The following is a 19,670-nucleotide window of genomic DNA, read 5'->3' on the forward strand; positions in this document are numbered from 1 at the left end:
AAGTGCACAGGGGACTGAGGGGGAGGAAAGGGGTGCTTGGGATCAAAGCACAGGACTTGGACACAGGAAATCTGGGAATTATTCCCACCACTGCCACTGGATCACTGTCCCTCCCCCCCAGTGCCTCAGTTTCCTATAGATCAAACGGGGGGCCATGCCAGTGCGGAGCAGGTGTTTACAAAGTGCTCTAAACCACTTGGATGAGACACAGCAGCAGCACCAGAGGACTGTTGTTCAGGGTCCTGCTGGCTCATATTTCATTAGCATTTCCCTGAGGGAATCTCAAGCAGGTGCCGAGCCTTGGCCCCTGCAGCATTGAGAATCTGCCATTGCAGACTCCCGGCTCCCTCCACAAGCCACCTGAGAGCGGGCTTCGTACCACGCCTCCCAGGGTCCCAGGTTCTGGCTCCTAACACCCTGGCCACTATGGCTCAGACACTGTGGGAGCCATCCTGGAAAGAATCACTCAGGAGTGAGAGAACAGGTTCAATTTCTCTTCCCTACATACAGTGCAACAGAATCTTTCACGACACAACCACACAAAATGGACTGCAACACACACTGTTCACCAATGAGAAGAGGCAACACAGTCCAGTGCCTGGAGCACAGCACTAGGAACCAGGACACCTGGGTTCTAATCCCAGCTCTGGGCAGCCTGGCCGGCCAGCTGCAGCACACAGCTGCCAATCAGGATGCTGGGGTTTTAAATCCCAGCTGCGGCAGTGCAGCAGTTTACTAAAAATCACACTTTCATTTCATTTGTTTAGAACCATCTATTGTAGTGTATTGGGGTAGAGCCCAGAGACCAGTGTCAAGACTAGGGCCCCAACACACAGGGTGCTGCACACGCTTGTGGGGAGACTGGGCCCAGTGCCGTGCCTACAACAACTAGAACAGGGATTGCTCTCAGCTGTGCAGCCTGTTGGCCACTCTCAGTACAGTCGGTAAGTTTCACAGTAAGAAAATCATTGAATGGGATCCCAACCAACCAGGAAGTCATAGAGCAGAAAGACACGATCCCGGGGTCAGGATGAATACCACACCACAGCCATGAGATCAAGAGGCCTCCTCCATTTCTATGACCTTTCACTTGTAGCTAAGGGTGAGAAGGGCACAAGCCTCCCTCATTCAAAGCACTCCTGGGAGGCAGGAACAAAGCAGGTACCCTCCCAACGCCAAACACGAGGCCTCCCATCCCCTAGTGCTGTGATGCTGAAGGACAGGTCTCACTGCCAGAGACTGACTAAATCCTACATGCCTGATCCTGACTCCAGGCAAGAATCCAAGACCAGAGGAACAAGAGCAAAATGGATCAGAGAAGGCAGCTTTTGCTCAGAGGGAAGTGAGGAGACAAGCACCCAGCTGTGCTGACAGAAGCCAGGCTGCCCCAAGAGGCAGCACAGGCAGAGAGGTGAGGACTGAGCCAGAGAGAACATGGGGGTGTGAGAGGAAAGGAGAGCCAGCCAGCCGCCCGGCTGCAGGAGAGACGTCCCCCTAACCTCTGGGGGGTGAAGTAAGCATAAGGCAAACACCACTGCGGGCTCAGGCAGCACAGAAGGGTTAATGCACCCGCCCCTTGCTGGGAGCCCTGGGGGGAGGGGGGCGCTAAGTAACCGCAGTCTGGCTCTCAAGAACAGTTGAGATGCAGCCAATTGAGTATGTAACTGCAGCTGAGCAAACCCACACCGCGGGGCGGGGCGGGCCGGGCCGGGCCATCTAGGGCCCAGAACCGGAGCGCAGCCGGCGCAGGGAGCTCGGCCCGGCCCGGCCCAGCCCAGCCCCGGCTGGCCGCAGCGGGAGGAGGCCCAGGGTGTCTTGCCCAGGCCCCGCTCCGCCGTGCGCCCGCCGCGGCTCGGACACCGTGTGAGGCGGGCTGCCGGCCCCGCGGCTAAGCAGGCCGGTGCGCGGGCGCGGCGCGGGTACGTACGGGCGCGGGGGGCCGGCTGCGGGGGGCTCGGCGGCGGCGGCGTTGGCGGCGCGCTCTCCGGTGAGACGCGCCCTCCCTCGCGGCAGCGGCGGCCCGGCTCTTCCCGCGGCGCGTCCCGCCGGCCGCTCTCCGTCTCCGTCCCCGCGTGCGCGCCAGCACCAGGTCCCGCGGCGGCCTCCCCGGCGCAGAGACGAGCGCGGCCCGAGCGCGGCTCCAGGCGGAGAGCCCCGCAGGGACCCGGCCCTCGCTCGGCCGCCCCCACGGCAGCGGCAGCGGCGCGGGCTGCCATCAGCGTCCGCGGGCCTCAGGCCGCCGCCCGCATGGCTCGCAAGGCCGGTCAGCGGGGCCAGACGCCGGGGGGGGGGTCACGCCGGGCCGGGCCGGCCCCGCGGCCGCCGCCCTCACCTCAGCTCCCTGGCGCCGCCTCGCACCCACCGTAGGGAGCCTCCAAGATGGCAGCTCCGCGGGCGCGCAGAATCGACGTCCGGCGCTCCCTGACGTCACGTCCGGGGGGCCAGCACCGGAAGTTGTTGCGCTGCTCCCACAATGCTCCGCCCTCCCCACGCATCTGCATATGGGCCCGCCCGGCCCCGCCCCCCGTTGTCTGTCTCGGAGCGGCACGCGGAGGAGCGGGCCGGGGCCCGGGTACCTGGCGTCAGAGCCGGGGGGCGGGGCCCTGACCCAGCGTCAGGCAGGCCCCAGGGGTGGGGGAGGGGCTGGATCCCCTGTGCCACAGCCCCTGGGGGCGGGGCTTGGTCCCCTGGGGGCAGATAGAGGGAGGGGCTGTGGCAATCTGCCCATGCAGGGGGGAGGGGCTGGATCCCCTGTGCCACAGCTCGTGGGGGCGGGGGTAGTTCCCGTGGGGGAGGGGCTGTGGCAATCTGCCCACGCAGGGGGGAGCCACAGGGGCGCTGGATCCCCTGTGCCAGCCAGCGGGGGCGCAGCTGGTTCCCCAGGGGTGGGGAAGGGGCCCTGGTGTGGGGCTTTGGCCCCGCTCCAGAATCAGGCAGTCCACACAGGCAGCAGTGAGGGAGCGAAGGTTTATTGGGGATCTGTGCAGCCACCGTCCCGCCCACTACTGCTCCACGTTCTTGACACGCAGCACGACAGGCACCGAGGTGCACGGGATCATGCCCAAGTCCGTAATGACCAGGTCCACCAGGTCCGGGGGGGTCACATCATAGACCAGATTGAGGAGGCGCAAGAACAAGTTCTCCTTCCAGCCACGCAGCTGGGCTCCTCCCTTACCTGGCACTATCAGGTCATCGGGGTCATCTACAGAGAGACACGACAAGTTCAGGCACTGGGATAAACCTGCACCCCTCCCCTGGAGGAGCTGCCAGGCAGCCGGACAGCCCCCCCACCCCAACCCTGACTGGCCAGAGCCACTGCTAGGCGCACTGGGACAATCCCCCCCACCCAGCCCCGACTGGCCAGAGGAGAACCCAGCACTGGGACATGCCATTCATTGGGCCAGGCTGGCTGTATCATGACCAGCACTTGTACTGAGGGGAGCAGAGCCCATGGCACGTGAGAAAGCAGGGAACATACCCAGCTCGTTGGAGACAAAGGAGTCTGTCTGCACTCGCTCACAGAACTTGTAGGTCTCGCAGCACACCAGCACGGGCACGTTGTAGGCCTTGGACACCAGTGCGATCTGGGACGTCCCCACCCGCGACATGACAGAGCCATTGGCCAGCAGCGCGTGGGCACCCAGCAGCACCTTGGAGACCTGCCGGGGCAGCACTGGTCAATCAGCACCAATCCAGGGCTACTGCAGGCTCTGCCCCCACCACTCCAGCAAAGCCCTTCCCCCTCTGCCCAAAGCACAGCTGCTGACTCACCTCTGGCAGCACGTAGGAGATGGCGGTGATCATGACATAGGTACAGCGGATTCCCTCACGCACCAGCCTGCGTAGCGTGTCCCGGCCTTCCAGCCGTGGCCGACTGTCTACCACGATCACCCGGAAGGCGCGACCCTTGGCATGGGCGTCACACAGTGTGCGGTTCACTAAGGAGGAGCTGACACAACACCACAAGTGAATTCACAGAGTTTAAGGCGGGAAGGAACTATTTAGTCTACTCTGCTGCACATTACAGGTCAGAGAACCGCATCCAGTTACCCCAGTATTCAGCCCAGTAACTTGGGTTTGGCTAAAGCACATTCAGAAAGGCAGCCAGTTTGGATCTGAAGACAGCAACAGATGGAGAACCCATCTCTGCCCTCACCATGAGTTTGTGCCTTCCAATTTGGATTGGTCACAGAATCATAGAATATTAGAGTTGGAAGGGACCTCGGGGTCATCTAGTCCAACCCCCTGCTCAAAGCAGGACCAACCCCAGCTCAACCATCCCAGTCAGGGCTTTGTCAAGCCAGGCGTAAAAACCTCTAAAGATGGAGATTCCACCACCTCTCTAGGTAACCCATTCCAGTGCTTCACCACTCTCCTCAGGAAAAACTTTTTCCTAATGTCCAACCTGGACCTCCCCCACTGCAACTTGAGACCGTTGCTCTTAGTTCTGTCATCTGCCACCACTGAGAACAGCCTAGCCCCATCCTCCCTGGAACCCCCTTCCAGGTAGTTAAAGGCTGCTATCAACTTCCCCCTCACTCTTCCCTTCTGCAGACTAGCTTCCAGCCATGGGTTCTTGTTCTGCTTTTCTGCACTAGATTGAAGAGCCCGTTAGTATTCTCTGCCGGTGAAGGTGCTGTAAAGAAGTCTCTTCTCCCTTTTCTTTTTGACAGTCTAAACACACTGAGCTCTTTAAAGTTCATCCTGCTTCATTCCAAATCCCAAAGAGAAATATTTATTGAACAGTTCTGCCTTTTCCGCATCATTAACAATGTTACTATCTCCATCTAGTGATAGGCCTACACCATGGCTAGGATTTCTTTTGTTCCTTATATTTGAGCTCCTTATTATCCTTAGTTCTGACAGCTATACATTTTTCCGTACGGTCTTTTGTGTCCTTTATCAATTTTCTACACTTCTTAGTTTCTAATTGATACCAATTGCTATCTATATCCCATTTGTTATATATTGCTTTTTTATTTCTTATTGCTGCCTTTGTTTCCCCACTGAACCAGGATGGGCAAGTACCAAACTAGTAGGGACTGTCCAGTTCGCGCACAGTGAATATAACGAAGGCCTCCTCCCCCCGGGCCATATCAGCAGCATACGGAAGCCCCCTCCTCCATACCATCCATACACCAAGATGACATCACAGTCACTGATCTTCTCAAAGGCGTATTTGGAGATGGCTTCGGCTGCCAGCTGGATCTTCTCTCTCACATATTTGTCGATGCTCTCCTGCAGTGCCCCCTTCGCCTGGGGAGAAGCAGTGCCCGTCACTCAGGTGCCTGAGAGCACTGAAATATGGCTCACCCATCGCACCTGCCCTGCACCCACAGCTGGCCATGCTCCTACCATGCGCCGCACACTACCCCTATCTCACCTGCCCAGGGTGCCCTGCCTGGGCCTAGCAGTGCCAGGATCCCAGCACATGGTTTGAGAGAGTCCTGCCCTGGGGAGGAAGGGAAGGGAATAGTTCTGTGCTGCACACTTTGCCTGTAGCTCATCCTTGTGAGCAGGGGGTAGGATGCACTGCATGGCACAGACCTCACCCCGAGTCCAAAGCACCCATCACCTAAGGGGGCTAGAGAGGAAACCCAGAGGGTTTACCCAGGCTGGCTCAGAGTGACTGCCATTCCTGTAGCACCTTCCAGCTGAGACCCCCAAAGCACTCTACCACTTACACATTACCGCCCTACCCATCACAGAGATGCAGTCCCCGCTGGAGGGGCAGTGGACACCTGTAACTGCCACATAGAAATGCTGCACAAGAGATTAGAACAGCAGATGAAGGAGGATCCTCTACGAAACAACTGCAGGGTGTTCGCTCAGCAGCACAAATTACTTGGGCTGGAATTGGGCCAGGCCAGCAGAGCCAACACTCCCACTCTGACAGACAGCAAGTGGCAAGGATCTTTAACAGGACAGGTCAGGCCTTTGCCATTACATCTCAATTCAGCAGGAAGATGAGGGTTGGAAGTGACCTCAGGGGGTCATGTAGTCCCATCCCCTGCTCAAAGCAGGACCAACCCCGACTAAACCATCCCAGCCAGGGCTTTGTCAAGCCACAGCTTAAAAACCTCTAAGGATGGAGATTCCACCACCTCCCTAGGTGCTTCAGTGCATTCCTAGTGCATTCCAGTGCTTCACCACCCTCCTAGTAAAAAACTTTTTCCTAATGTCCAACCTAGACCTCCCGCCCTGCAACTTGAGACCATTGCTCCTTGTTCTGTCATCTGCCACCACCGAGAACAGCCTAGCTCCATCCTCCCTGGAACCCCCTTTCAGGTAGTTGAAGGCTGCTATCAAATCCCCCCTCATTCTTCTCTTCTGTAGACTAAACAAGCCTGGTTCCCTCAGCCTCTTCTCATAAGTCTTGTGCATTGGGGGGAAAATTCCTTCCTGACCCCTGCAAGTGATCGACAAAGCCCCAAAGCCTGAGATTTGAATACAGTCACAATGCAGAGAGGCAAGTGCTACAAGCACACTGAAATCAGTGCAGGAAATCCTGTTCTCTCTGAGGCTGTGTCTACACTGCACAGCTCTCACGGCGACATCCAGGGTACGTATAGCTACGCGCCACAGTGAAAAGCAGCCTGCATCCACACTGCAATGTGTACGTGCACGTATCAGTAAAAGGCCCTGGCGGGTGGGAGGCAGTGGGGAAAGGCTCAGCCCCTGGGAGCTGCCGGAACCTTTCCCTGCTGCTTCCCCAGTGCAGGCATCTTTCCCCACTGCCAGAGATTTTCCTCACTGCTTTCCCGCTGCTGGAGCCTTTCCCTACGGCAGGAAAAGAATCCAGTGGCAGGACACTACGCTGCTAAAAACAGCAGTGCAGATGGGGAGGTGCTGCTTGAGCAAACAGAGAGCTGTGTAGGGTACATACCCACAGGGTCAGGAGTGTCTTTACTCACCTAAGCAGAGCCTCACGGTGCTATTTCCACTGGTGCTGGGGTCTAGCTGTGGATGTATTCTAGACGCTGAACACAGCGTGCAGTGTAGATGCACCCTGAAGTTCCTCACAGCCCTCTCTGACGACCCGAAATAACTTTGTGTCACCTGCACAGTTTGTCCCTTCACTGCTTCCGCCTTTCCCGGTCATCGAGATATGCATTAAACACGAGACCTAGCACAGCCCCACTGTTTGCCGTTAGCCATGATGAAGGGTGACCATTTAACCTACTCTGCGTCCTGTCTCCTAGCCCCTTTCTGATCCATGACAGCACTCGGCCTGTGCCTTTAGTGGCCTTGTCAGCAGGCCCTTCCCGTAGCCCCAGCAGACCGGCTGCAAGTGGTGCTCACCTCCTCCTCTCTCAGGGTGCTTGGCAGGCCCAAGATCTCCTTCTTGAGGTATTTAATGGCGTTGCCCATGCTGGCAGAGAGGGGCCGGCACTGGGTCAGGAAACTGCAGAGAGGAAACAAACGCTGAGGGGCAGACTGGAGCCAGGCCCGGGGGGGCCCCCCCAGTGAGCACTCAATGCTGGGTTGAGCAGGCAGCATCCCTGCGGGGGGCACAGGACACCTGGCTCATTAATAGAGCTCAGCTGCCTTTCAGCATCTGTAGAGAAGCCCCTGCCCAGTAACACCCAGCCTGGGCCGAGGAGAGAACAGCAGCTCCGGTGGTAACAGCTGGATGGGGGAGGGCTAGGGGAGAATGGCAGCCCTGGTGTGATGGTCGGCCGGGGCTGGCGGGGAACTGGGAGAAGATGGCAGCTCTGACGACAACGGCCAGCCTGGAATGGGGCAGTGCCAGCAGGTATGGCCGGCCTGAGCTGGAGGGGAGCCAGGGGTGGTGATGGCTGGCCCCAGCTGGCAATATTGGCTGTCCCAGGCCTGGAGGGGGTTGGGGGCAAGGAGCAAACTGCAGCGCCAGCGATTATGGCCCAGGCTGCGGGGAGAACGGCAGTCCCGACAGTGGTAACCAGCCCAGGCTGGAGGTGGAGCCAGGAGAGAAACACAGGCTCGGTAACACCAGGACCAGACCCATGTGAACTGCTGCCTCCCCTTTGAAGGTCCTGTCTGGCGAGGGCTCACCTGATGTAGGGCTTCAGCCTGGACAGCAGGTCTCGAGACAGCTCCTCATTGGGCGGAGTGGAGTAATCACGAATCACCTGGAACAAGCAGGGTGTGAGATCATGACACCTGGCACTGGGCTAGGGAAGCAGCCTGGCCGAGGAGCGGCTTTTGCCTGCCAGGAGGGGCTCATTTAGAGAGAACAGGCGCCCAGACAGGCATGTTAAATGTGAACATCTCACAGGAGTGGGCATCAGCGGAGCCTGGGGGAGAGACATCAAGAAAGACTGGGCTGGTGCGAGGCAGAGGGGCCGCCCCTGAGCCGGCGTGAGCACAGAATGCTGGCCTGGGGACAGAGGCATCTCAGGCTGGGGAAGGGGCTCGGGGCAGTTGGAAAAGGAGAGGCAGGAGAAGGCGGCAGATGCTGAGCTAGCAGGTGAACCGAGCTGGGGTAGGAGGTGAGGTGATAAAATAAAAGAAGAGAACAGAAATGGGGGCTGGGAAGTGAGGAGGAGGAAAACAGGAACCGTTTCAGGTCATGAGACGCAGAAAAAAGCAGAGCAGGGTACGTGAGCAGGCACGGATGCAGACGGGAAGTAGAGGGTTAAAAATGTACAGCCACGCTGGAGACAGGGCAGCAAACGAGACGCCCACTCACACGGGGCCTACAGGCTCTGAACAGAGAGGGACGGTTTGCATGTCTATTGATGGAATGCAGTTCTGGGGTGCCTAACGGACAAGTGAGGGCCCACCAGCAAGGAACCCGCGCAGAAACACCGCATCTAAGGAGCACGTCAAGCCGAAGAGAGGCGACGAACAGGACCGAGAGTGGAGCTGGACTGCCAGCCAAGGAGAGGAAACGGGGATTCTTCTCGGAAGCGACCCAGTCTCTTGGGTTCTACTTAACAGCAACAGAGGAGGGAAGGTGGCGTGGACAAGCTCTCACGGGTTAGCGAGTGGGTAACGAGATTATTATGGTAGCAGTAAGGACTTGGCAATGGTCTGAGTTATTTACACTCCGGAACAGGGCTGGGGTTTTCCCTTACAAAGTTCTAAACGCTGAAAATGATCCCTTTCATCTCAGTTTGCCTCTGCCTCTCTTCGGCACAGCCTGGCCCAGCTGGTCACTGCAGGGGGCATTGGCAGATGGGGAGAGCAGATCATCAGCACAGCTGGGGTGGAGCAGAGGCAGCAGCACAGCTGGCAGGCGGGGCGGTACCATGAGGGTGAGGGAGTTTGGGGCTGGAGCACCAGCAGAGCTGGGGGGCAGGATAGTACACTGCGGGGATGGGGGGTGTCCCATTGTGCCCAGCGTTACCCAGCCGCTCACTTTCCACAGCACCCAGCCCCACCTGTTCCTCCCGACAGGCTGTGCTGCGGCGTCGAGCAGGCTGGGACTCTGCTCTCGCAGGCCTCTGCACCCCCTGCTCACAGGCCCAGCACAGACTACAGGCGACAGGCTGACAAGTCCACGCAGCCCGAGGAAGCCATGGGCAGGAGCCAGGAAGGCCCCAAGGCTCGGACCCTGGGCAGGAGGGGAGCTCGCACTCAGCAGCCATGGGGGTGTCCCCCTGGGGGGGGCGGGGCGGTACCTGCTTGAAGACCAGCAGCAGGGCGAGGCAGCGCGCGTTGGAGCCGTTGAGGATGCCCTGGGAGTACTGCAGGCCGAGCCGCACCACAGCGGGATGGATCACCATGGAGGGGACGCTGGGGACACAGGCACGGCAGAGATGAAGGCCATGGGAGCTGCGGGAGGCCCTACAGCCGCCCATGGTGGGTCACCCTCCTGGGGCTTCTATGGTGAGACCCCCAGGGACCAACCTGCCTGTGAGAGGCACATATGCCCTTCAGGGACCAGGTCACCCACCCACCCAAGGCATCCCTGTCACCTGTAACCCACCCCACACACACCCAGGGCGCCCCCCTTCGCCCTATACTCCCCCAGGCCAGGGCTCCCCACCCACACAGGGCATCCCTGTCTCCTTTTATCCACCCCACACCCACCCAGGGCATCCCTGTCACCCGTAACCCGTCCAACACACACCCAGGGTGCCCCCCTTTGCACCATCCTCCCCCAGGCCAGGGCTCCTTATCTGTCACGTACTACCCACACCATCCAGGTTTCCCCCTCTCCTGGACACACACACACACACACACACTCACAGATCGCTCCCATCAACTGTATCCCCCCAACACACACAAGGTGCCCCATGCCTCTCCTACACACAGTTCATTCCATGCCCCCCCACACACAGCCAGGACGCACCTTTGTCCCGGACCCTCCCCGCATGCAGCAAATGGGAGGCCCCAGCCTCCCCCCGCAACTGGCCAGGGTCCCCCTTTTCCCTCCAGGGCTGCGCAGCCCACCCCAGTAGGAACTCGCCCTAGCTCAGGCTCTCCAGCTTCCCCACATCAGGGACGCCAGGCTGCCTGGTACCCCTCCCCCAGAGCAGAGGCTGTAGAAGACTTTGGCAGCCTCAGGGCCCTGAGGCACACACCTCATCTGCTGTGTCAGCGGCATCTTCCGGCTGTACTGGTGCAAGTGGGAGAACAGATTGACTTTGGCGCCATAGTCTGGCCTCAGAGGAACCTGGCATGGAAATTTCAGAGCATGCTGCTTCAGTGGTCAGCAGAGGTCCTCTGCCAGGCATAGCCCACTCATGACACCTCCCTCGCCCCCAACCCCACCCGTCGCTGGGCACAGCCTGCCTGCCCTGGCCACTTCCCAGCAAGCACGGCCTGCCCATGACACAGCTCCACATCTAACCCCACTCCCTGCCCCTCCCCAGCAGGAACAGCCTGTCCACACCAGGCGCAGCCCCAGACACTCCCTCGCTTGGCACAGCCATCCTGCGGAGCTGAGACAGCAATTAGGGCCTAAGTGTATTTAAAGGATCCTATACAACGTTGACATCCCATGCTACTTAGTAACATACACCAGAAGTGCATAACCAATCTAACCCATCCAATGGGGGGCCCAGGTTTTAGGGTGCCTGGGATTAATCCTTTGGGGAAGGATACAAACCGAAGCCATTTAGCTAAGGAAGATTTGGCTTCCTATGTATCCTGTTAGTCAGCTCTTGAAATGTCCCTGATATTGGGGTACAGAGCAAGGATGGAGCTGCAGTGGAATCTCACAGTTACTAACCCCTCGGGAATGGAGCTTGTTCGTAACACTGAACAAAACATTATGGTTGTTCTTTCAAAAGTTTGCAACTGAACACTGACTTAATACAGCTTTGAAACTGTACTATGCAGAAGAAAAATGCTGCTTTTAACCCACTTAATTTAAATGAAACAAGCACAGACAGGTTCCTTAGCTGGTCAGATCTTTTTTTTAAAACTTTCCCTTTTTTTTTTTTTTTTTTTTAAAGTAGTTTATGTTGAACACAGCACTGTGCTGATTGCTTTTTCTTTTTTGGTCTCCTCTGCCTGATTGCGTACTTCCAGTTCCAAATGAGGTGTCTGGCTGACTGGTCAGTTTGTAACTCCGAGGTTCTAGTGTACATGGAAGGTCATGACCACCCACCAAACATAATCAGAACAAACGAGAAAAGGCCCCAAAGTCCCTGACAAATATGCAGACTGATGGTTTTGTTATTGTTAATAAGCAGCTAATCAACTTCCACGGCTCCCTATGGCCTGGTACCTGCTGGCGCTCCAGTTTCTTTGCCAGTCTCTTCTGTGCTGCTGGATCGTCCACCTGCACATGCTCCGGCAGCCGCTTCACCACTGGCAGGAGAGCAAGAAGTACAGGGGGACCGAGTGCTAGGGACCCCAGCACGGAGCAACCCCCCCAGCGCAGTGACCTGGGCACCGAGGAGAGCCATGAACAGAGCATCCAGTGACCTGAGCACTGGGGAGTGGGGTGGGAGGGCACAACCACACCCCATGGTGACCCAGCCACCCTGGTGGACTTTGGGGGGGAGACAAAGCGCTTGGTGACCCAGGAAGGGGGTGGGGGAGGAGGAGAGAAGCACAACTACAGCACGCAGAGACCCAGGCACAGGGGAGCAGGGACGACACCACCTGGGGGCACTGGGCCAGGCCCCCCGCCAGCTCCCCCAGCCCCACCCAGGGGGGCCCCCCGCCAGCTCCCCCAGCCCCACCCAGGGGGACTGCGCCACACCCCTTTGAGCCCACCAATGCTGAGAAGGAGCGCAACCATGGCACGGCAGCTCTGTCCTTACTGGACTGGGGCTCGCTGGGCATCACCCTGGGCTTGCCCGGCACAGCTGCCTGGGTCGACTCCACTCTCTTGGTTTGTTTCAGGATTCGATCAGCCTCCTGTTTGGCCCGGCGCTCTGCTCGCAGCTCAGCCTTGCTCTTCCCCACGGCTGGCTTCTCGCTGCCAGCCAGGCCCTCGGTCGGTGCTGGGGCCGGCAGGGGGGGCGCAGCCGCTACGAGAGAGGAAAGAGACAGGCCAGCGTGCTGGAGCCTCCCCGCCACTCCCAGGCTCCCAAGACTATGCAGTTCATGGGGACAGAGAGAGAGGGACAGCCCAGTGGTCAGGGCATTCGACTAGGATGCAAGAGACAGGGGTCAAGTCCCTGCTCTGCTACCGACTGAGCCAGGCACTGAGCCTCTCTGGGCCTCCAGCCCCCACCAGCAGCATGGCTGTGCCGTGGCTGGTGCCCCTGGGGAAGGCAGGGATGATCAGAGGCTATGAAGATGGGACCAGATGGGACCCAGACAGATAGATGGACAGAGAGCTCATAACCCAGGAACCATGTAGAAAATGAGCAAAGGGCCGTGACAAAGTGGGAATTGTTTGTAACGTTTTTATGAAGCCTGTGAGTGCCTCCGTTTCCCCTCCATGATGCATTGTTACCCAGGGTCTCAGGGGAGGCTCGGAGACAGAGGTGTGGGTGTCCCCGAGCTGCCTGGGTCTTAATCCCCATGTCAGTGGAGCATCTGAGGAGACAACGGCAAATCCAATCCCCAGGACACGGACAGCCAGCAGCCGACGCCCAGAGGGAACTGGACAACAACCCCGCCGCTGGAGAAAAAAGGACTGAGAGGTGTGAGGTGTGGACAACAGATGGGGGCTCTGACCTGGAGTCTGAGGGAGAAACAGAGCCAGGTGGAACCCCGGGTCACTACAGCAGGGCGGGTCGCTGGGTTGCCCAGAAGGGCCTGTGCTGTAACCGTCAGTTCTCTGGGCCACCCAGGGCCTGCCTGTGCCATGTGCCAGTCCCTCAGGAACCCGACTGCCCGCCCGCTGCCGGGGGTCCCTGCAGACGTGGGCTGAGCAGGCGCCTGGCTCCCCAAGACCGTACAAATCCGCCCCGGGGTCTGTCTCCGTGGGCCTCGCTGGGCGGAGCTCACAGGGTGAAGCAGGGGCTGCAGCCCCCGGGTCCCGTGCTCCGTGGGGCTCACCTGGGGGAAGAGCGAGACCCCTGGGGGGTTCGGCCCCGACGGGATCCTCCCACGGACCGGTCACAAGCTGGGGCCATGCAGCACCCTGCGGGTGCGTGACGGGCACACCCCGCCCTGCCGCCCTGCCCCGGGCAGCACCTACCTGGCGGCTGGGCCGGGGGCTGCCCCGGGGCGCACTCCGCCGGCGGCCCCTTCTCATCCCGCCGCCGCTTCTTCTGCTGCTTCTTCTCCTTCCGCAGCTGCAGCTTCTCCTCCTTGGAGAGCGCCTGGCCCTGTGCGGGAGCCGGCGTCAGCACAGCACGGCCCGGCCCGGCCCGGCCCTGGGCGGCCAGCCCAGTCCAGCCCGGCCCGCCTCGGGGGCAGCCCCACAACCCGGCATCAGCACAGCCCTGCCCTCGCCTCGGGGGCAGCCCCACCACCACAGCCCGCCCGGCCCCCACGCCGGGGCAGCCCAACCACCGCAGCCCGACCCCCTCCTACAGCCAGCCCAACCCCGACCCCCCGCCACCACAGCCCGCCCCCCTCCTGCAGCCAGCCCGGCCCGGCCCGCCTCGGGGGCAGCCCCACAGCCCGGCATCAGCACAGCACAGCACAGCCCTGCCCTGCCCTGGGCGGCCCGCCCGGACCAGCCTCGCCGGGGGCAGCCCCACAGCCCGCCCCCCCTGGGGCAGCCCCACAGCCCGCCCCCCCTCCTGCAGCCCCCGGCAGCCCCCCAGGCCCGGGGCTCACCTGGCCGTCTGCGGCGGGCTCGCGGCTGGGCGGCGGGCCCGCACCTGGAACACAAGGGCAGGGCGTGACGGGGGGCGGGAGGGCAAGGGAGGGGGCGATACCGAGAGCCGGGGACCCCCCCCCACGCCGCTCAGGCCCGGCCCGCACTCACCGCTCCCGCCCCGCTCCGCCATCATCGCCGCAGCCTGGGCCCGGCCCGGCCCGTCACAGCGCCGCCGCCGGCCGGAGGGGGAACATCCCCTGGATGGGGGAGGGGTGGGAACCGCCCCTGGCTGGGGGAGGGGTGACCCCCCTCGGGCTGGCTGGGGAGGGGGGCTGGGCTGTGACCTGGAACACATCTGCCCCACTCAAGGCGGCTCCTGGCCCCCTGGGACTCCCCAGCTCCAGCCCAGCTCAGCCCAGCGGCTCCCAGCTCACCCACAGGCAGCCCTGCCTCCTGGTCCCCGCCCCTAGACTGTCTCCTCCAGCAGCACTGCCCCATAGCGAGGGAGAAGGGCACCCAGTGGGAAGCTGCAGGGCCCAGCGCACAGACCACGCCAGATGCCATAGCCTGGGTCGCAGAGCCCCATCCGTCCTGATACAGACACGGGCAGCGTCAGCGTGTGCCCAGCTTTCTGGCCTGCCATGCCCTTTGCTTGCTGTGCTCTGGCACCCCTGTGAACTGGCATGTCATGGGGAGAAGACACACCACCCTGCCAGGCAGGGAAGGCATCATCTCTCTCCCAGGGGAACCACGCCAGGGGCCTGACACCCCCTCCCCCCGAAACTGCTCAGCCTGCCAGCTGGAAAGAGTCCTAGCTGGGCTCCTAGGACCTGGTTCTCATGGGGGACTTCAATCACCCTGACATCAGCTGGGAGAGCACATACAGCAGAGCACAGACAGTCCAGGAAGCTTTTGGAGAGTGTTGTGGACAACTTCCTGGTGCAAGTGCTGGAGCAACCAACTAGGGGCCGAGCTTCTCGTGAGCTGCTGCTCACAAACAGGGAAGATTTGGTAGGGGAAGTAGAAGTGGGTGGTAACCTAGGCAGCAGTGACCATGCGATGGTCAAGTTCAGGATCCTGACAAAAGGAAGAGAGGAGAACAACAGGATACGGACCATGGACTTCAGAAAAGCAGACTTTGACTCCCTCAGGGAACTGATGGGCAGGATCCCCTGGGAGGCTAATATGGAGGGGAAAGGAATCAAGAAACCTTATTGAGGACACAGGAACAAGCCATCCTGATGTGCAGAAAGAACAGCAAATATGGCAGGTGCCCAGCTTGGCTCAACAAAGAAGTCTTCAGGGAGCCTAAACACAAAAACGAAGCTTACAAGAAGTGGAAGCTTGATCAGATGACTAGGGAGGATTATAAAAATACTGCTCGAGCATGCAGGCATGAAATCAAGAAGGCCAAAGTGCAATTGGAGTTGGAGCTAAGCAAGGGATGTGAAAGGGAACAAGAAGGGTTTGTTACAGGTATGTTACCAACAAGAGGAAGATTAGGGAAAGTGTGAGCCCCTTACAAAATGGGCACAGAGGATGTGGAGAAAGCTGAGGTACTCAATGCCTATTTTGCCTCTGTCTTCATAGACAAGGTCAGCTCCCAGACTACTGCCCTGGGCAGCACAGAATGGGGAGGAGGTGAACATCCCTCAGTGCTGAAAGAACAGGTTCAGAACTATTTAGAAAGGCTGGACATGCACAGGTCCATGGGGCCGGATGCAATGCACCCGAGGGTGCTGAGGGAGTTGGCTGATGTGATTTCAGAGCCATTGGCTATTATCTTTGAAAGCTCAGGGTAATTGGGGGAGGTCCCTGATGATTGGAAAAAAGGCAAATATGTTATCCAAATAACAAAGATCACAGGATCTTCTTCAGGGGATAAGGCAACAAGCCACGTTTATAGTGAATACAAAAAGTTGGTAAATAATATTAATAATGCAAACACCAAGAGAACAGGATCAACACTGTAACAATATCAATATTGTGCTTTACTTAGTGAAATAGTATTAATAATGTAAATACCAGGAAAAACATTATCAACATTGTAACAATATTAATATTGTGCTTTACTTTGTGATTACAAATACAGAGACTCTTGTTAATAAAGTGTGCTTCATTGACACGTTTCAGTTGGTACTTTCATTCACACTCATACGCACACAGGCATACACAGACAGGGAGACAGACAAACATACATAGGGGTCTCATAGATGTTATAGTTACCAGCCTCTTGGTGCTCGTGGTAGTCACTGGCCAGGTGACTGTAGCACAAGGGTGAGGAACAAGGTTCTGCCGATGTGCATCAGTACTCCTGGATGGTGTGGTGATGTAGACCCGAACCTCCAGCCTTCATCTTTCTGTCCCATTTTATAGGGAAAAGACCCCCTGTCAGTCTATGGGTTTTTGCTGTGTCGTGCTGCATCTGCATTTGGTGTGATCCTTAATCACCCACATTGTTGCAAGCCTGATCAGATTTTGTTCTTTGAAGTGGGCTGACTCCAACGTTATCAGGGTGGGCTCCTCTTCAGTCAGTTGAGTGGTAAAAGTTATTATCTTCGCTCCTTTCTTCCTCCCTCAAATGTTTGAGGTGAGGCTGGTGTTTTCTTCATTATGTTTTGACATCCCTTACTGAGACCAATTGTTCAATAACTCTCCCTGTCTACACATACCTCAATTGCTCAGCCATTCACACTCCAATCACTCAGTGCAAATTCCTACCTGAAGAACTCACGTCTTTTAAAGCAAACATTATTTAATTTTTGACTTAAGCACATATAAAATAGGATTTTTACAAATATTCTGAAAGTGGGTAAAATCAACAGATAAAATTGTCAGTGGAGCGGTTTTACTAATAATCTTAAAACAGATAGAATTATTCAGAGTAAAGACAGACTTGAATTATTACTAAATAATATAATTTGGAACCATGTCAAACTGGAATGTCAGACTTACAGAGAATAGCTTGGACAAAAATCTGGGATCTCTAGTTCCAATGATATGCAGTAAATGAATATTTTAAAGAGACTGAAGAGAACATTTCAAAGGGTAGAACAATAAGAGTTGGTTGAGGTTTTAGCTTTTGATTAAAGGTGCAGTGTGTCAGGCTGAAGTGCCTCTTGGTAGAAAGAGGGGGGGTGTTTGTGGCTCTGTTCTTTCATGTATTTCATAAAAGCAGGACTGGACCAACAAATATAATGCCCATCTTCAAGAAAGAGAAGAAAGAGGATCCAGGGAACTACAGACTGGTCAGTCTCACCTCAATCCCTGGAAAAATCAAGGAGCAGCTCCTCAAATAATCCATTTTAAGCACTTGGAAGAGAGGAAGGTGATCAGGAACAGTCAACATGGATTGACCAAAGGCAAGTCATGCCTGACCAACCTGATTGCCTTCTATGAAGAGGTGACTGGCTCTGTGGATGTGGGGAAAGCGGTGGTTGTGATATTCCTTGACTTTAGCAAAGCTTTTGATACAGTCTCTCACAGTATTCTTATCAGCAAGTTAAAGAAGTATGGGTTGGATGAATGATCTATAAAATGGATAGAGAGCTGGTTAGATCATTGGGCTCAACAGGCAGTGATCAATGGCTCCATGTCTAGCTGGCAGCCGGTCATGAGTGAAGTGCCCCAGGGGTTGGTCCTGGGACCGGTTTTGTTCAACATCTTCATCAATGATCTGGAGGATGGGGTAGGTTGCACCCCCAGCAAGTTTGCAGATGGTACTAAGCTAGGGGGAGTGGTAGATACCCTGGAAGGTAGGGATAGGATACAGAGTGATCTAGACAAATTGGAGGATTGGGCCAAAAGAAATCTGATGAGGTTCAACAAGGACAAGTGCAGAGTCCTGCGCTTAGGATGGAAGAATCCCATGCATAGCTACAGACTGGGGACCGACAGGCTAGGCTGCAGTTCTGCAGAAAAGGACCTTGGGGTAACAGTGGATAAGAAGCTGGATATGAGTCAGCAGTGTGCCCTGGTTGCCAAGAAGGCTAATAGCATATTGGGCTGCATTAGGAGGAGCATTGCCAGCAGATCGAGGGAAGTGATTATTCCCCTCTATTCAGCATTGGTGAGGCCGCATTTGGAGTATTGTGTCCAGTTTTGGGCTCCCCGCTACAGGAAGGATGTGGACAAGTTGGAGAGAGTCCAGCAGAGGGGAACAAAAATGATGAGGGGGCTGGAGCACATGATTTATGAGGAGAGGCTGAGGGAACTAGGCTTATTCAGTCTGCAGAAGAGAAGAATGAGGGGGGATTTGATAGCAGCCTTTAACTACCTGAAAGGGGGTTCCAGGGAGGATGGAGCTAGGCTGTTCTCGGTGGTAGCAGATGACGGAACTAGGAGCAACGGTCTCAAGTTGCAGTTGGGGAGGTCTAGGTTGGATATTAGGAGAATCTTTTTCCCTAGGAGGGTGGTGAAGCACTGGAATGGGTTACCTAGGGAGATGGTGGAATCTCCATCTTTAGAGGTTTTCAAGCTGCGGCTTGACAAAGGCCTGGCTGGTTTAGCTGAGGTTAGTCCTGCTTTGAGCAGGGGGTTGGACTAGATACCTCCTGAAGTCCCTTCCAACTCTAATCTATGATCCCTAGAGGACAGCCATTCAGGGCAATCTTAAGAGCTGCCCATTGAAACAAAATGTGTTTCAATACTGCCAAGTAGTCACACAGCTAGGATGAAATCGTAGATTCCAAGGCCAGAAGGGACCATTGTGACCACCTAGTCTGACCTCCTGTATAGCACAGACCAGAGACCTGCCCAAAAGTATTCCTAGAGCAGATCTTCTAGAAAAGCATTTAATCTGGACCGAAAAACTGTCAGTGAGAACGGAGAATCCACCATGGCCCTAAGTAAATTGTTCAAATGGTTAATTCTCCGCCTGTTACAGAGGTATGGCTTCTTTCCAGTCTGAACTTGTCCAGCTTCAACTTCCAAGCCCTGGCCGGTGTCAGACCGTTCTCTGGGGGGCTGGAGAGCCCAGTATCAGCCATTTGTCTCCAGTGATACTTATAGACTCGGATCCCCCTTCACCGTCTCTTCCTTAGCTGAACAGATCCAGCTCCTGGCAGCGTTTCTAATCTCTGGGTCACGCTCGTGGCTCTTCTCTGACCCCCTAATTCACGTCGTCCTCCTCGGGCTGCGCTGCGCACAGCCAGCCGGGGCCCAGGAGCGAGGGGAAATAACCCCTCCTGCAGCTGCTGCACCCCGGCCGGCCCTGGCCCTTGGCCCAGCGGGGCTGCCCACATCTCTTTGGACGTCCCTCGCTCGCTGTGTGCTCCACCCCTTCCACTGCCCGCATCCCTGGCCCCACGCCTGTTTACACGGAGCCAGAGTCCAACACACGCACACCGAATCGCTCAAGACGTGGGGGGGCGGGGCGCAGGGAGAGGAGGCGGCTGCTGGGCCAGGGCGCACAGCAGAGGGGGCGGGGCAGGTTCGCTGGGGGCGGGGTAAAGGGAGCGGACGGGCCCGGCCCGGCCGAAACTGAGCGGCGCCCGAGTCCCCCCCCCCCCCTGCACGGGCCGCTTGGTACATCCCAGGGCCGAACCACCCGTTCAGCCGGGGACGC

General features: G+C 57.6%; 2 protein-coding genes across 2 annotated transcripts in view; both read right to left on the reverse strand.

Moving 5' to 3' along the window:
* GTF3C2 (general transcription factor IIIC subunit 2) overlaps positions 1-2,688 on the reverse strand; it is a 34,260-nt gene extending 31,572 nt beyond the window's left edge. The window contains exon 1 of the mRNA XM_067550533.1: positions 1,928-2,688. Coding sequence (XP_067406634.1) covers positions 1,928-2,216 — 289 coding nt within the window. The 5' untranslated portion in view covers positions 2,217-2,688. The remainder of the gene's footprint in view (positions 1-1,927) is intronic.
* A 265-nt stretch (positions 2,689-2,953) lies between these two features.
* EIF2B4 (eukaryotic translation initiation factor 2B subunit delta) lies at positions 2,954-14,356 on the reverse strand. The gene is made up of 13 exons (XM_067550532.1): positions 14,273-14,356; positions 14,122-14,165; positions 13,535-13,664; positions 12,204-12,413; positions 11,663-11,745; positions 10,512-10,603; positions 9,606-9,720; positions 8,035-8,111; positions 7,303-7,405; positions 5,129-5,256; positions 3,772-3,949; positions 3,479-3,659; positions 2,954-3,202 (listed from the first exon to the last, which is right to left on the reverse strand). The coding sequence occupies exons 1-13, from the start codon at positions 14,295-14,297 to the stop codon at positions 3,003-3,005; spliced, it is 1,566 nt and encodes a 521-aa protein (XP_067406633.1). The 5' UTR covers positions 14,298-14,356; the 3' UTR covers positions 2,954-3,002.
* Positions 14,357-19,670: the final 5,314 nt, after the last annotated feature.

Source organism: Emydura macquarii, unplaced genomic scaffold, assembly GCF_026122565.2.
Source record: "Emydura macquarii macquarii isolate MOO-44397 ecotype Brisbane River unplaced genomic scaffold, CSIRO-AGI_Emac_v2 contig_1300, whole genome shotgun sequence".
Taxonomy (NCBI): domain Eukaryota; kingdom Metazoa; phylum Chordata; order Testudines; family Chelidae; genus Emydura; species Emydura macquarii.

Excerpts from the sequence above, each read along its gene's own strand:
- EIF2B4 (XM_067550532.1), bottom strand. The coding sequence starts at position 14,297 with ATGATGGCGGAGCGGGGCGGGAGCG. Across the intron at positions 3,950-5,128 it reads GTCATCTTGGTGTATGGATG|CTCCTCCTTAGTGAACCGCA; the intron begins GTATGGAGGAGG and ends GTGTTGTGTCAG. Across the intron at positions 3,660-3,771 it reads TCTCCTACGTGCTGCCAGAG|GTCTCCAAGGTGCTGCTGGG; the intron begins GTGAGTCAGCAG and ends CTGCCCCGGCAG.